Source organism: Chlamydotis macqueenii, chromosome 21, assembly GCF_036417535.1.
Source record: "Chlamydotis macqueenii isolate bChlMac1 chromosome 21, bChlMac1.mat, whole genome shotgun sequence".
Lineage (NCBI taxonomy): Eukaryota > Metazoa > Chordata > Aves > Otidiformes > Otididae > Chlamydotis > Chlamydotis macqueenii.
In genome coordinates this window covers 8,860,396-8,875,216 of record NC_141576.1, presented here as the reverse complement: position 1 = coordinate 8,875,216, position 14,821 = coordinate 8,860,396, and the positions used below count along the sequence as shown (strand labels likewise).

Genomic DNA, 14,821 nt, shown 5'->3' with positions numbered 1-14,821 from the left:
GCCCATGAGCTGTCCCTTAACCTGGCACCCACGATAGAAGTCCAGGCTTTGACTTGAATCCCTAACTGCTCTCCAGACCTGTCCAACGTGAAAATGGTCAGTGTGGGACACTGATGATGCTCCGTGATCCCAGGAAAGGTCACCAGTTAAGCATGCTGGTGACAAAAGATTGCACTTTTGGTGTTTCCCCAAGCGTGTCATCTTGGAGATCTGTTAGCTTGTGTGGCAAACACCGAGGCACCTCTGGGTGTGGGAGGCCAGGATCTGCACTGCCTGGGGACATCCCTGCTGAAAATAACAAATCTGAGGGGACAGTGAGTTTCTCTCATCAACTGCTATCTCTTGCTGCAGCATCTGCTGTTGAATGGGGTGGGCATGGCTGGACACATCTTTGTGAAGGCCTGTGACAAGCTGATCTGTCTGGAGAAGCTCTGCTCAATCTTGATCAGGACCTCACCAGTCTCTTCCTAAACCGTGTCCTGCTTGATTTTGGGCACTCTCATCCCAGGGCAATCTGGATCTTTTCCTGTGAATAGGACAAGCCAACTCAGATCATCCTTTGACTTTAGGAGGTTGATAGAAAGTCTTTGTTATTTCCACTCATTTGCCTCTGACAGTCAGGGAACCTCTGGGAAATTGCAGAGTTGAAGCACCACGTTGATTATCTGGTTTACTGGAATGATGGCAACATTAGGCCTCCTTGCAACACCTGTGGAGCCGTCTCCAGCCACGTTTTGAGCAAGAATTAAGGTATTGCTGAAGCTTCTCAGCCTGATGCTGTGCTTGTCAGAGTGGTCTTCAGACTCGACTTACTGGAGGGACTCTCCATCCCTCTGGAGGTAGCTCCCTGAGGAGCACCTGTACTTAGTGACTGGTTTGTGACTGCTTGCCCCTTGGGAAAATACCGTTGGCAGCATTTGTGCAGCGTCGCTACCGGGGTATGTGATCCCATACAGACCAGGCAGCTGAAGAATTTATAGCTGGAGAGAACAGAGGAAGCCAGAAGTTGGTCTTGTTAGGCTTGTCCTTTGGATAAAGCCCTGCTGCCTGGCCAAAAGCTCTTCCTTCCTTGGGCTGAGCTTTCCTCTCCCCTTTGTCTGTGGTTAAGAGATGCTCTCTGCAGTGATTGCGGTCCTAGATTGCCAGGCAGCAGGACTGGTCCATCGAGGACCTTGGGTTTGTGAGAAGGAAGGGCACATAGAGGTTTTCAGTCGGGAGTGAGTGGTGCTCAGACACGTCCATACGCTTGCCGTTGTGTTAAAACACGACGCAGGAGATGGTACAAGTTTGAACGCTGAAGCAGACACACATCTCCAAAATGAATTGTTCGAAGGAAGAAAGGATTCATTACTTGTCAGTAGCCTCTGGCTGTGAGGGGAGAAGTCTCTCAGTACAGTGGAACAGACTGAAAACGTGTTCAAATATCTTAATGAAGGATGCCAGCAGACATTGCATTTCTAAGGGTGTAGCTGAGGAGCCAAGGACAGGCTCTCTGGTGGGAATGGCAAAGGTCTGTCCACCATGACTGGGCTTTTGTTTAAATCAGGGTTTGTTCAGCACACACTAAAATGTTTCCCACTTTCTCACTGAAGTAGAATAAACACAACCATTCACAAACCAAACAAGATGTGTTTCCAGTTTGGAGAAATCCCTTCTTCTCGCTGTGCGTTGTTAAACAGATCCCTGGGAACGCTGCTGTGGGGGACGCAGGGTGAATGCAGCAGGGAGCACCGAGTAGCCAAGGAGATGCAAGGCATTTCGGCGGGCATGAAGTTGGCAGCCGCTGTAGCTGAAAAAGAGAGAAATGAGACATGCAGGGCGATGGAGAAGAGCGAGGCAGACTGCAGGATGGAAGAGGAGGTGGGTTAACCCTTGGTTAGATGCAGCATCTTCTCAGATGGAGGACTGCAGAGCTGCACCCTTCATCTCCCAGGTGCTTTTGGGTGCCTTGGAGGTAATGAGGGAAGGAGTGCGCGAAGGCAGGTGCGCTGGAGCCTGGAGAAAGCAGCACTGCTGGGTGTTTGCCAGGCTGCCCCATGTGAGAAGGACTTGGAAGTCTTTTCTGCTTTGGCATGCCTACAAAAATCTTGGCTGATTAGGCCACTGACTCGGAACGAGGACACCAGGATACAATGTGAGTATTGTTCTGCTGTTGGCGTGGGACTTACGAGCGCAACTTAAATGCTTAAAAGTTAGCAGCTTGGAGGAAAAAATAAGCAAAATGATGGAAGTGCATAGCTGACTATCAACTCCATGACCAAAGGTTGGCTGGGGGAGTGGGAAGAGGAGGTTTACTGTTCTTTTGAGATCCCTTCCACCACTCTGATGTCCTGTTGAACCCCAAACTATCATCTAGTCGTGCCAGAGGAGGGGAGTTTATTGCTCTTGACTCTTCTGTAGGAGGCCTGGGTGTTTCACCCCACTGATTTCTTTTTAGCAGCTAGGTTGGGTAACATCATCTGGCTCGAAAAACAGTATCACAGCAGCTTGCTTCTGTCTCAGAGATCTTTCCCTGCTGGGAGTGTCAAGAGAGCCATCTTGTGCCTGAAGCCTGTCAGTGAAAGCAAAGCTCCCAGGCTTCGACGTGCTGCTTTGGAATCACTTTAAATGGACTGGGATTGGCAGAGACTTGGCATTTCTTTGGCTTTGGCTTCCCGTTTGGAAAGGAATGAAGAGCGATCTCCAAATAAGTGCGAAGAAAGGAGGATGAGAAAGGCATAAGGCATCTTGTGTGCTTCACCATGCACTCATCTGAATGAGTGTAGCGATGGATGTTGCCTTGATGGGTGCGGGATCTGCTGTGTACAGATGAAACTGGACCTCCTCTGCAGCTGAGCTTCATCTCCTTCCAGCGTCCCTGCTCACTCTGCAGCCTCGCTCAGTGAAAGCCCAGCTCGGGCAGTTGGGGAGGCCAGCTTGGTGGCTTAGAAATAAAAAAAACAGCACAAACTTTCTCGCGAGCGTATGGAGCTGAACGGAAAGGCTGCTGAATGGTGTGTCGGCTGACAGTGGAGCAGAGCTGGGCGGTGAGTGCCAAGACTCGGATTTTGCAAAAAAGGTCTGCAGGAACTGTAATCAGGAGAAGCAGCCGGACTTCTCCTAGCTGCTGCAAGCCCTTTAAAACTGCAGGACTAGTAATCGTTCCCGTGAGATCCCGTACAAGGGTAGACTCCTCAGGGAGGATGGTGCAAATGCAGAGTGAGTACTTGTCCACACAAACTTTTCTGCCAGAGAGGCACAGAGGTCAGCATTTTGCTGGCTTGAGAGTCCTCGGGGCCTTGCAGGAGGGAGTTACAACCTGCTTTGGGTGGTGGAGGGACCAGGAGAAGTCCTGGTTGGTGAACTGGATCCAGCATCTGCTTGGATGAGATCAGCTGTGGAGGAGTGGGTGCTGTGAGAGCGTGGGAAAGGAGGATGGCCCATGCTATAAATTAGAGTCTCACGAGATCCTCCATGTTGGGAGAGCAGCATGTAGAAGGCCCACAAGCTGTAGAGGCATTGAGATTTAACCACGCGTCCTGGTCATTTCTCTTCTTTTTGTGGAGTGGAGTTCTTTCATTTTCTGACTTGGCCTTGGCATTCACCCCTTGAAGGAGCAAGATGAAAGAAGTGAGCTGGAGCTAGCTCATGCTGGCAGATGTCTACATCCCCTCCTACTCCTTGCTTCCAAACACAGGGCTTATTCTGTGATAGCAGCATAAGGAGCAATGTAGTAGTAGTTGTGCATTTAGTACTAGTTGTGAGTACTGGTTTGGTTTTAACTTGTGGCTTCTCTATGTTAAGATCACAAGTTTAGAAACAGAATTACTTGAAGTGCAGAAGAGCAAAACTGAGATGAGTGAGGAAGAGCACGCGTCATCTGGAGCACAAGAGATGCAAGAGGTAAGAGGGTTGTCCTTGGGAAATAAATTTTTTTCTTTAGAAACATATGAAATGAGCATCTCCTGTGAATGCTCTTTGTCACCATCTTCTAAGAATTTGTAGCCCGTCAGCTCATGCAAGACAGATGGATGTCTTTGGAGGAAAGCAGCTAATGTGCCAATATGATCTCCCTGATAACTCATGTCTCTGATGAGATTGTCTTGCCTTCAGCAGTACAAGCTGAGGAGCTTGTTGAGTCCCCGGTGGGGGTGAAGGGTTCACACAGGTAAAGGTGCTTGACTCTTGTTGAGGGTTTGGTGAAGCCCAGGTAGTGTGTCAGGACACTACAGGGCTGTTTCCCAGCTGGTTTGGGGCTGACTTTGCAGCTGATTTGTTGCTTGCCAGCCAGTTGGATCTGCCGGGTGTCTAAGCCAGAAGGAGCTTATTACCTGTAGGCGATGACCTTCCCGAGGGATCTTGGGTCAGGTGGAGGCTCCAGGCCTTCAGAGGTGTCCAGCCAGCCCTGGGTGCACGCAGCAGGAACCCTGCTGGCAACTTTTGGAACCATTCTTCCCAGCCTTGTTTTTTATAGAAGACACGCTTTCTGCTTTTTTTTCCTCTTTTGCTGGAATAAAGGATGTCATGGAAGTGACTCTTAACCGTGCTTGTTCCAGATGCTGGAAAGCTGTCAGGAAACGATAGAAAAGTTGGGAAGTCAGCTGGGAGAGCGGAGGGAACGGAGAAAGCAACTTGCGTCTGAGCTTGAACAGTTACGGGAAGATCTGAAGGCTGAGAAGAAGGTATTGGGCAGCCAGGTACGTGTAACTCCTGCGGTGGGACTCCCTGCGGGAGGCAGTTGCCTTTTGTGACTCCCTAAAACATCCCCAGTTGCCCTGCAAGTGTGGTGCCTGACTTCTTCGATGCGTTTCCCTAGTCCAGCAGTTTCAAAGGTTCTTTGGTAGACAGTGCTATCAAAGTAGATGGGTTTAAAACCGTCTCTAAACCGCCATTTATTTTTCCCTTCAGTGACTCTGATAACAAGAGAGTAATTCAAAGTTTGCAGCCAAAGCCCCCCTCTCTGTAAGCTGTCAGACTTAAGTATTTATTGCAGAGTTATTTGTGACCTTAAGGCTTGTGACCATGAGCCTTCCTCCCTCCGTGTCACAACGTGGCAGGGTGCTTGTGGATTTGAGCCAAGACCTCCCTGCAGAGCAACATCGCGGTTCCCCGTTAGCAGCGATGGCTTTCCTGAGGCCAGTCGGCTGGCTGGTTCTGAATCTGTGTACCGTGGGTCCCCTCTGATGTTAGCATCCTCCTCTGAACCAGAATGTGGCAGGAGAAGAAGCCAGAAGCCCTAAGAGTCAGGGAAGTCTAGAGGAGCAGCTTGCTGGGGTCCCGGCACTTTGCCTGAAGTGACTGAACTGCTAGGTAGGCTTCTGGCGGGTTTCTCTCTGCTGGGAGCGTTGCTGGTGCTCTTGTCTCCCAGCTGGGCCACAGAGGAGAGCGAGCGTGTGATGCCAGTGAAACTGCAGAAGGGCTGGCGCAGACGTAGGCAGGACAGGGGCTGGAAATTGAGCCAGACATTTAGGAAAGCTGCAGATCTGCGGCCTGGATCAGGCAGACAAGGGGGACCTGAGGGAGACTGGCAAAGGGGGGGTTACATCTGTTACAGACCCCATTTCTTAGCACTCTGAGAGGCCTCACACCGGCTGCGAGTCGCATCGCATCCTTGAACGTAAGGAAAAAACAATGGAAGTCCTGAACTGTTGGCACAACTGCACGTACACAAGAGTCTTCCTGGAGGAACAGTGGCATCTAGAGGAGAGGACTTTTGTAGTGCTGTTAGGCGACAAATTCATCTTGTGAAAGCTGGGGATGTGGACCAAGCCTTGCCAAAGAGCAGTTTAAGAGGGGCTAGGTCAGTCTACGAAGAGGAGCTGTCTGATTTGGGGGAATGATGGGCAAAACGGGAAGAGTCTACGAAGAGGAGCTGTCTGATTTGGGGGAATGATGGGCAAAACGGGAAGAGTCACTCTTCAAGCTTTGCATCCCCATGGTTCAATCTGCTCCTAATCCAGGGAGCTTTTAATCCAGATCATACATCCCTGTAATTCAGCTGCCAGTTGCCTGGTGGTTTTGCCTAAGGAGAGCACTGTTTTTTCCATTAAAGGGATCACGAGGTGAAATCCAGTGGCCTGTGTGAGGGCTCTGCATGTATTTGGTGGGATTCTGACTTCACAGACGGATTCGTTCCCTTTTGCTAGAGCAGCTGCAGTGGGACGAATCATTCACCAACAGCGTGCTGGAAGTTAGCTCGGCATGAAACCACCGGGTTCTCAGGAGTGGTGTGCACCTGGAGGTCAAGATCTGAGGTTGTTCATCGTTGTGTTTGTCTCGATGTCCAACACATAGAATGGGCATGTAACTGGGACAGTATTTTTGTTCTTGTAAATTTTAATGATGGACTATGAACGGACGCTGTGCAAAGAGCTCTTTGCATTTGTTTGGAGCTCTCTTCTTGTTTTCAAGAGGGTTTTGGACATTTGAGAGGAGAAAGCTTGTTCTGAGCTTGTAGTTAGGGGTGTATGATTTGGTTTCAGCACTGCTTAGCAGGAGATATTAGACCAGGCAGATTGTGGTTCCGCTCCAGTCTGGGAGTTCCTGCGTCCTTCAGCACTCCTTGTGCCTTCCTTTCTTGCCCCTTTTATTCTCTTGGCATCTTCTCCTCGTGTCTCAGATTTTGGGTCTGCCGGTGCCTGGTGTTAAGGCATTAGGTGACGTTGAAGGTAGAGAGCGGCCATCTGTAGAGAGTTGGTTTGGGTTGGCTTGGATGGAGGATGCTCTCCGTGTGGACAGCTGAGTACGCACTTTGTACTCCTCCTGTTTTCCCAAGAGTTGCGAGTTTTGTGAAGAAATGTGGCGCATAACAGAAAGCCCTGAGAACTACAGATGGGCAACAGAAGGAGGAAATCAGATAAAGAGATGTGATTTGATGATAGTTTACACGCAGCTACTTGCCATGCAGGAAAAAGGACTCGCAGGTGCCTCTTCAAGGGTGAAACACTACAACAACTTAGTCTCAGACACACAAGCCACGTCCCCAGCTTGCCTTATGCTGCTCCAAGAGTTTCCATGAGACCAAAGAAAATGAAAGTCGTGGTGTTTTCTGACCTTACAGGTCTCTGAACCCCTGCAAGAAGGAGAACAGATTAACAAACTTCAGCAGAAACATGAAGATCTATGTCCAGATGAAAAGACATACGAAGAACAGACGGCTAAAGTAGTGTTTTTGGAAGAAGAGCTCAAACACTTGAGGGATGAACAAGAACTGCTCTGGTAAACCTTCACAAGGCCTGGGGTACCTTCAGCTCCTTATCTGTGCTGACTAATTTTTTAGTCTCTTAAAAATCCCCAAGGTGCTGCTTCTGGCAGAAATGGGCACAGCAGCTTTGTGCCTCCGTTCGTGTGTAATTGCCTCTCTGCAGGGATTTGGGTGAACACGCATTTCCCTCAGTGACATCACCATCAGTCAGGAGTGAACCCCTTTTTTCCTGCAGCCGTTGCGGATTCTGAACGCCATGAGCGAGAGCTGTCCTTAGGGAAGAGGCTTCTCCTCTTGGAGTGAGGGAGTATTTGGACGAACACGGCCCCAGAGAGCTCCCGCTGTGAGCTCCCTGGGGCTGACTGCCACCAGCAGCTGATGGTCTCCATCCTGCTGTGGGTTCTGGGTGTCCTTGGAGGGCAGGTGTCAGCAGGCGCTGGGGTTGTAAATGAAGCTCCTATGGGTGCCCTGACTCCCCCTTTTCAGTGGAGCAGTACAAATTTTGAGTGGGAGCAGCCGTGCTCAGGCTCTCATTAGTAAGTAAAAGCCCGGATTCAGTTCGGGACAGTTACAGTCAGCTCAGCTGCCTGGATAACTGGGCTCTGAGGTGAAGCCAAACCAGGATAAGACAGGCAGGTTTGCTCCTGAGGACGTGTGGCTTGGGTTGGGCTAAGGGAGACAGCTTGATCGGAGCCCTGAGCCCGCGCTTGCGTACAGCCAGGCGCTGTGTGAGCGCTTCTGTGCTGCCTGTGAGCGCAGAGCAGCTGAGGTGGCCCCGTGCGAGCGTTCCCTTAGCCAGCAGTGAACGCACTGGTGAACAACTGCGAGCTGGCCCTTTGGACACGCGTTGTTTTGTGAGTCAGCGTCCAGAGGGGAACGACCCTTGCCCGGAAGTGCTAGAGCCAGGATCAAATCCTCTTTGGAGCCTCCCGAGACACTGGAGCATTGCCTTGAGCGCTTCACTGGACTCTTGTATCGCAGGTTTTTTCCCTTCAGAGGGTGGTTTCCCTTGGATGTCTATAGTTCTCTCTCTCCTTTACCTCCTTCAAGGTCTGAATTACTGGAGAGCAAGAAGAGGAGGGAGGAGCTAGAAAAGCAGCTACAAGAGAGCAATAAAGAAAAACGGTTGCTACTGGAAGAAATTGCCCAGCTAAAACAAGATCTCCTGACTAAGGGCAACAGCACGCTTGACGAGACCTTGAGGATGAATCAAGGCATGGCGCACAGAGAGAACTGGTTTCTGGTGCCGCAGAGCTCCGCGGGCAGTTTAGATGGGAGCACTGAACAGGTACGGGCAGCTTTGCCATCTGCACCGTACTTTTTTTCCCCACTGATTTAGTGGCAAAACGTAATTAAAGCAGACTGGAAGCCAATCCTGTAGTGTTAGCATGCAGAAGGAAGAGGAGGCTGACTGATTTCCTTGGGGCAATTGTTTGGAAAGTGTGAAAGTCAATGTTTCCTTCTGTGGTGTTTTTGGAAGTGGCGGGAACTTGGCAAAAAGGAATGGGCTCCTTAGTGCACAGGAAAGAAATAAGGTATAGAGTGATGTCCTTCAGTGATGTTTCAAACCTTTTTGGAGCTCTTTCTCAACGCCTTCTTGGAGTGTGAGCAATGAGCTGGCTTGCTATTCCCACGGTGGCTTTGCTCTTGCTGTCGGCAGCAGCTGTTCCGTTTCCCGACGACTCCTTGCAATCTTCTGCTCTGAGGCTGCGGGGCAGAGCTCATCCCATCGCTGCTGCCCCGCGACGGCAGCTCGCAGGCAGCTGGGTTTTGCTGCAGCCCTGTGCCCGCGCCTCGGCTCCTGCTCTCCAGTTGCTCTGCTCTCAGGTTTTTCCTTACCTGTAGCTGCATTTTAAATGCCATTTGTTCACCTTTCTGACTGTGTGATCTCAAACAGAAAGGGAAGAGCAGCTGGCGCTGCCAGAAGGGGAAGACCTGGTGAGGGCAGCTTGGACGGGGAGTCTGGGGAGGAGCAAGGATTGTGTGCAAGAGAGGACAGGGTGGGCTCTCGGCAGGGGTGGGAGTGGAAAGGAGAGGATCAGAGTCGTGCTGATCCCGAGAAGCAGCAAATCTGTGCAGTGAGAGCAGACCAAAGCAAGATGCAAGGTTCAGAGGGGATGCTGAAAAGGATCCCAATAGAAGCAGGTGGGGAGAAAACCCACGAAACCCAACTGATGCTGAGGATGTCGCCAGATGCCACAGTGCTGGATCAAGGCTTTGCAGCTTGGGAATTTGTCTGGGGACTTATTGGAGAAGGGAAGCTTGATCTTCAGTAGATGTCATCTGCTGCCAAGAGCAGAGGGTGAAGACGCAAAGCAGGGATGCAGGTGAACAGATGGCTGCAAGTGATGCTGGGAAGAAGGGTTTGATACGCCAGACATGGGAAGCTCCCCATTTGTAGCTTCGAGCCGCAGAGGTTTTTGGGGACTCCATCTGCAGCTGTGTGGACAGTTCACACGCCAATATGCAGGGAAAAAACCATCTGCCGTAAGCAGAGGGGTCTAAAATGTCTGTGAAACTCAACCAAGTGTATGGACGGAGATCATACAGAGCTCAATTATCTTCTGAAAGCCATCGCAGAGCGGCAGTGACCACCTCACGGTGTCCTGGCTGCTGGCGCGTTGTGCCAGCCTGCCTGTTCCTGTGCTGCTGCCACGGCTCGCTGTGTTCCTGCTGCCTCGGGGAGCTGTGGCTGGACGTGCCCCTCCTTGCGTAGTCATCTTAGTGAGAGTCTGGCGCAAGAGTTAAGAGCAACCTGGGTGGTTTTGCTTTTGTCTGACAGGTTAGTTTTACCAGGGATTTGTTTCCTCATCCAGGTTGTTGCATCTTCTCCCTCAGCCTCAAGAGCTGTATCGGCTTGTCCGAGGGGACGGACAGGATGGGGAGCAGGACATCATGTGAGGGCAGAGGAAACGCCTGCCTGGCTGTACCTACCCTCCTACTTACATGCCCTTAAATCCAGCTGGCATACATCTGCCTTTCTTAATTACCAGTCTTTATCTTTCCTTGCAGCTAATTTCCATGCAACCTTTGTCGTTTTGCTGTGCCTGCAGAGTCTGTCCAACCAGGGATTCCAGCAGCAGGAGGAAAAAATGCGGCAGTTGCGGCAGGACTTGCATCGCGTTCAGAACTTGTGCAGCTCAGCTGAGAGGGAGCTGAGATACGAAAGGCAGAAGAATGTGGACTTACGAATGCAAAACCTCTTGCTGGAACAGGAGTGCACCAAGGTAGGAGCAGAGCAGGGACAACTGCTTGAAGAGAGCATCACATCGCCGCACAAGCGATGGGAGATCTGAGGTGCTGATCTGAAGGGACTGGACCTCACTCACATTTGACCGTACAGCACCTGGGCTGCTCAAGCATGCTGTGCCTCAGTTCCACAAAAATTGCACCGCCTCCAAACAAAACGTGCTGTACTTGCTCCCTGTGCTTCTCGTCAGTTCTTGTTCACTGTCCAGTCGTCCTGTTGCCCTTTTCCCCATCAAGACGTTTCAGATGATAGATAGTGAAGTGCAAACTCGATTTTTTTCTTCTTTTGAAACTCAGGTCAAAGCTGAGCTGAAGCAAGCCCAGGCAAAACTCTTGGACACAACTGAAACATGCTCCTCTCTCTCAGCACAGTGGGAAAAAAGCCAGCAGAAGGTCCAAGAACTTGAACAAGAGCTCTTGAAGTGCTCCCAGGCTGATAAACTGCAGAGCAATCTGCAAGAGAAGCTTGCACAGGAGAAATCCAAACTATGCGAAGCACAAGACAAGGTAACTCGTGATTGTGAGCTCCCATTGATCCTGCCATGTTCCTGCACTCATTGTTGCATTTGGTTTTGAAGTGTGCGGGGTCAAAAGAGGTGCAGAAAGGCTTGTTTCTAGTTCCTGATACAGTATCTGCTGCAAAATCTGTAGCCATTGGAAAGGTTTAACTTTTAATGGACTTTGACACAAAGAGATGCAGAAGTACTCTTGAGTCAAAGCAAGCAAATCTTTCATTCCCATGAGTCAAATACTGAGGGATCAAAGGGATCTGAATCCCTTGGGTTCAGATACTGGCCTATAAATTCAGAATGGTTGATTTGTGCCCAATTTTAATCCGAGGTTTCGAAACTCCAGCAAAAGCTAAAAGATTCACAGCACCAACTGCTACTGGCAGAGGCCTGTATGTCAGAGAAGAAACTCCTGGAGGAGGAATTGAAGGAGGTGCGAGAAAAGGAAGCTCGTGTGCAGCAAGAACTTCACGAGGAGCAGCTGAAAAGGTACCCAGAGCTGAGTAAGACTTGTTCTGTGTGCGGAGGGCAGGTGCGTGCCAGCAAATGCTGCTGGCAGCCTGCAGCTCCGTGCCTGGCCCTAGGTGGGCTCACAGTCACTGCACCACTGGTTTCGCTTCCTATCTCTGCTGTTGACCTGCCAGTGTCCCTGGCAGAGCTCCACAGGATCCCCTCTTTATGAGGTGCAAAAGATTTTTGGAGACTTCAGCAGCCTCAGAAGGTGCACGGCCCCTCCTGCCAGCCCAGTGATTTGGCTCACTCTCTAGATGCCAGCAGTCACCTTTCTTGTGCAGCTGGGACTGACGATCCCAGATCAGTCATCGGCCCTGTGCCAGCCAGGATGTGTTGATTTCTTTCCACCCTCGGTGTTGTCCAGGGCAAGCGCAGAGCAGCGTGATGTTGCCTTTAGGTGGCAGCCAGCCTTGAACTCACGGTGGCACATCGCGGGCTGGCCTCCAGCACAGTGTCTCACTGTCACGCCAACATGCCTTTAGGGAGCTCCTGGAGCAGCAGGTGGAGGAGCTGCGGCAGCAACTCCGGCATTCGCAGGAGACGGAGGCGTCGCTGGCCAAGATGCATGCGGAGCTGCAGGCCAAGACTCTGCAGGTGCTAGAAGATGGGAGGAAAACTGACTCAAGCGAGGTGAGCTGCAGCACGGCTGGGTCCTCATCACCCAAGGTGATGCTGTGCTGGTGGCTGGCTCCAGAGCAGACCACTGAGCTCTGGGGGGAAATGAGACTGTCCCAGCATGAAATCTGTACCTGGGAACTGCTGAAATAGGGTCAGATCCAGCCAGGTGCTGAGCCCTTGCAGATCCCACCCATTGAAACGGGAGCTGGAGGAAAAGCACCGTCCCATCTGGCGCAGGGTTCCTGGGGATGCAGCTGAGGGCAGAGGAGGAGGACTTGAAGGGGGAGGGGAAGAGGCCACCCCCTTTTCTTGCAGAGCGTGGAGCTTTTTGCAGGGAAATTTTGGCAGAGTCCACTGTCTGGGAGCACACATTGCCTCTCTCTGCCCTGCTAAAGCCTGCAGCCCCTCCAGCAGCACAGAAATCCACGCTCCCCCTTCTTCCAGGGGAGGAGGCAGCGGCCTTGGGAGGCAGAACGGATGGACGCTGTCTGTAGTGGGAAGCACTGGGATTTGTGACAGAGCAGCTTTGGAGAGCAGACTGACAGGAGGCAGGGGGGCCCCTAGAGCTGAGGACACTCACACAAGTTAAAAACAGATGTTCTTCCAGCACCTCCAGTGTCAGAAGGAGAACCAGAAGCTTTCAGAGCAACTTTTGCTGCTGAAGGAGGAAAACAAAGACCTTTACGAGGAAGGAGTCCGTCTCCTGAACCAGAAGGATCTGTATGTCAGGTAATGACTGCAGCAGGGGCAGGGGATGTGCGGACACGACAGCCCTACGCAGGAACGGCTCTCTGCGTGCCCGGTGGTGACGCTGCGTGTGACCGTTGTGTAGCCGTTCTTGTCTCTGCACTGAGCACGGAGAGATCTGCCTTACCCTGACGCCCTGCGTGCAGGTCTGCTGTGCGTTGCGTGGCTGCTGTCGCGTTCTCCTTGGCAGCTGAGGGCAGCGCAGAAAGCGAGGGTGCGCCTGGGGAGGGCTGCGGGTGCTGCTGTTCAGGCTCTGGCAGTGGCAGAGATGCTGCATGGGGCTGCTTGCTTCTCCCCAGAGCACTTTTGATCCGATTGGAAGCACAGAAGCCTCTTTGTCATGAGTTTTGAGCAAACGTGGGCAAACGTCCCTTACATGGTAGTGACCTCTCCATTTTTAGTTTCCCTTCTGTCCCATCTGGATAACGATAAACAAGAAGACGGCCTAAATGGGACGAGTTTGAGGGGAAGAGCGACGATCACAAGTCTCAGTAGAGACAAATATTGAGCCCTCGTGTTGCAGCTCCAAGAAGCGCCCACTGCAGGGGCTCTTTCTGCAACTGGTTTGCCTGGGCCTGGCTGCTCAGCATTCTTCTTTGCCTTTTTTCCACCCTTACACAAGTGCTGCCCCTTAACCGCCCACATCCCCACCCAGATAAACAGCTCCTGTTCACCCTTTCCCCATCCCTTCCAGTTTTGGTGACTTGATAGCCCTGCTTGGTGTGAAGGGCTGAGAGGGGTGAGCACAGGGCTTCGTAAAGCTGGGAGTCAGTTTTGGGAATGCTTTGGGTCCCTTGCCCTCAATCCAGTTCTGTTTGGTGGATGCTTAACAATGTCACCTTTGTAACAAAAAACCCCAAACTGATGAGTGAAAGGCATCGTCTGGGAAGTCAGTGGGCTCGTTCTGCCTTCAGCTGTGCAGGCAAAAGGAACTGGGGAGACGGCTGAGGCTCCCAGTTCAGGCCTGGAAGAGCCTGAATAACCAGAGGCCACCTCCTGCCTTGCTCTTCTCCCAGAACACAACAGCGTTTCACAGCCTGATGTTTGTCTCTCTGCCTCCTCAGGAAATATAACGAGATGCAGCTCCGCCACAAAGACAAGATGCGCAGGGCCAAGGAGGCCTTTGTCCACGAGGTGAAGCACAGGGACAGCAGAATTAAGCAGCTGGAAAATGAGCTCAGCGAGTCAAAACTCCAGGTGGAAAAGGTGAGAGAACGCATCAAGGGCTTCTGCCGTGAGGGAAGGCAGGGGAGCAGGCTGCAGTGTGCCTGCAGGAGCTTCCTTTCTTCCCAAAAGAATGAGTTTAGGAAAATGGAAGGGATGTTCAGGGACAGCTGATTTGCAGGCAATGGGATTGCACTGTGAAACAGCCAGTGGGAGCACGGAGAGCTCTGCCTGGTGTGCTGCTCCTGCTCCATGCGCAGGACTGACGCTGGCCTGGGAAAGAGCTGGCGGTGCCGAGGGGCACCAGCCCGTCCCTGCAGGAACAAAAAGCCAAAAGGAAGTTCCTGGCTCAGGTTTGCCCTCGAGGAGAAGCCATGTCCTGGGTTCCCGTTCAGGAGCTGCCTAAGCTCCATCTTCTTCTGCTTCAGAAATATTACTGCTAGGAAGTGACTCAAAAGCCTCTTTTTGGGGTATGTGACTTCAAACAGCGTGTCGCTTCTAGGGTGAACGTGCTTGGTGGTGACCCCTTTGGTAAAGCGCTCTAAGGTTTGGAGAGGACAGAGAAGGGTGAAGTGTAACCGCTGGTTGTTATTTCCTTCTGCAACAATGCTCAGGGGAAGATGCTGATTGCACAGATCACTGCTGAGAATGAGAAATTACTCCAGGAGAGAAGACAGCTCCTCCAGAAGACAGCTGACCAGGAGGAGACTTCTTGGAGCAACCAGTCTGTGCCTGCCACCCCACATAGCCGGTAGGCACTCAATTATTTCCCTGGGAGCTTGCCTCTTCCCAGTGCTTCTCTGGTTTTCCGCCTGTTTTTCTTAAGAAATCCAGAGGA

At 51.6% G+C, this 14,821-nt stretch overlaps 1 protein-coding gene across 8 annotated transcripts in view; it reads left to right on the top strand.

Annotated features, from left to right (window-relative positions):
* Nucleotides 1-14,821, top strand: part of CCDC30 (coiled-coil domain containing 30) — a 39,343-nt gene that overhangs the window by 21,931 nt on the left and 2,591 nt on the right. For 6 of the 8 annotated variants that reach the window (XM_086764308.1, XM_086764313.1, XM_086764304.1 and 3 more), the window contains 11 exons: nucleotides 3,784-3,882; nucleotides 4,536-4,676; nucleotides 7,040-7,197; nucleotides 8,234-8,471; nucleotides 10,237-10,410; nucleotides 10,730-10,939; nucleotides 11,273-11,430; nucleotides 11,937-12,084; nucleotides 12,668-12,801; nucleotides 13,884-14,025; nucleotides 14,598-14,734. In XM_086764308.1, the coding sequence (XP_086620434.1) occupies nucleotides 3,784-3,882; nucleotides 4,536-4,676; nucleotides 7,040-7,197; nucleotides 8,234-8,471; nucleotides 10,237-10,410; nucleotides 10,730-10,939; nucleotides 11,273-11,430; nucleotides 11,937-12,084; nucleotides 12,668-12,801; nucleotides 13,884-14,025; nucleotides 14,598-14,734 (1,739 nt within the window). The remainder of the gene's footprint in view (nucleotides 1-3,783; nucleotides 3,883-4,535; nucleotides 4,677-7,039; nucleotides 7,198-8,233; nucleotides 8,472-10,236; nucleotides 10,411-10,729; nucleotides 10,940-11,272; nucleotides 11,431-11,936; nucleotides 12,085-12,667; nucleotides 12,802-13,883; nucleotides 14,026-14,597; nucleotides 14,735-14,821) is intronic. The other 2 variants (XM_086764307.1, XM_086764312.1) reach the window with 2 other exon arrangements.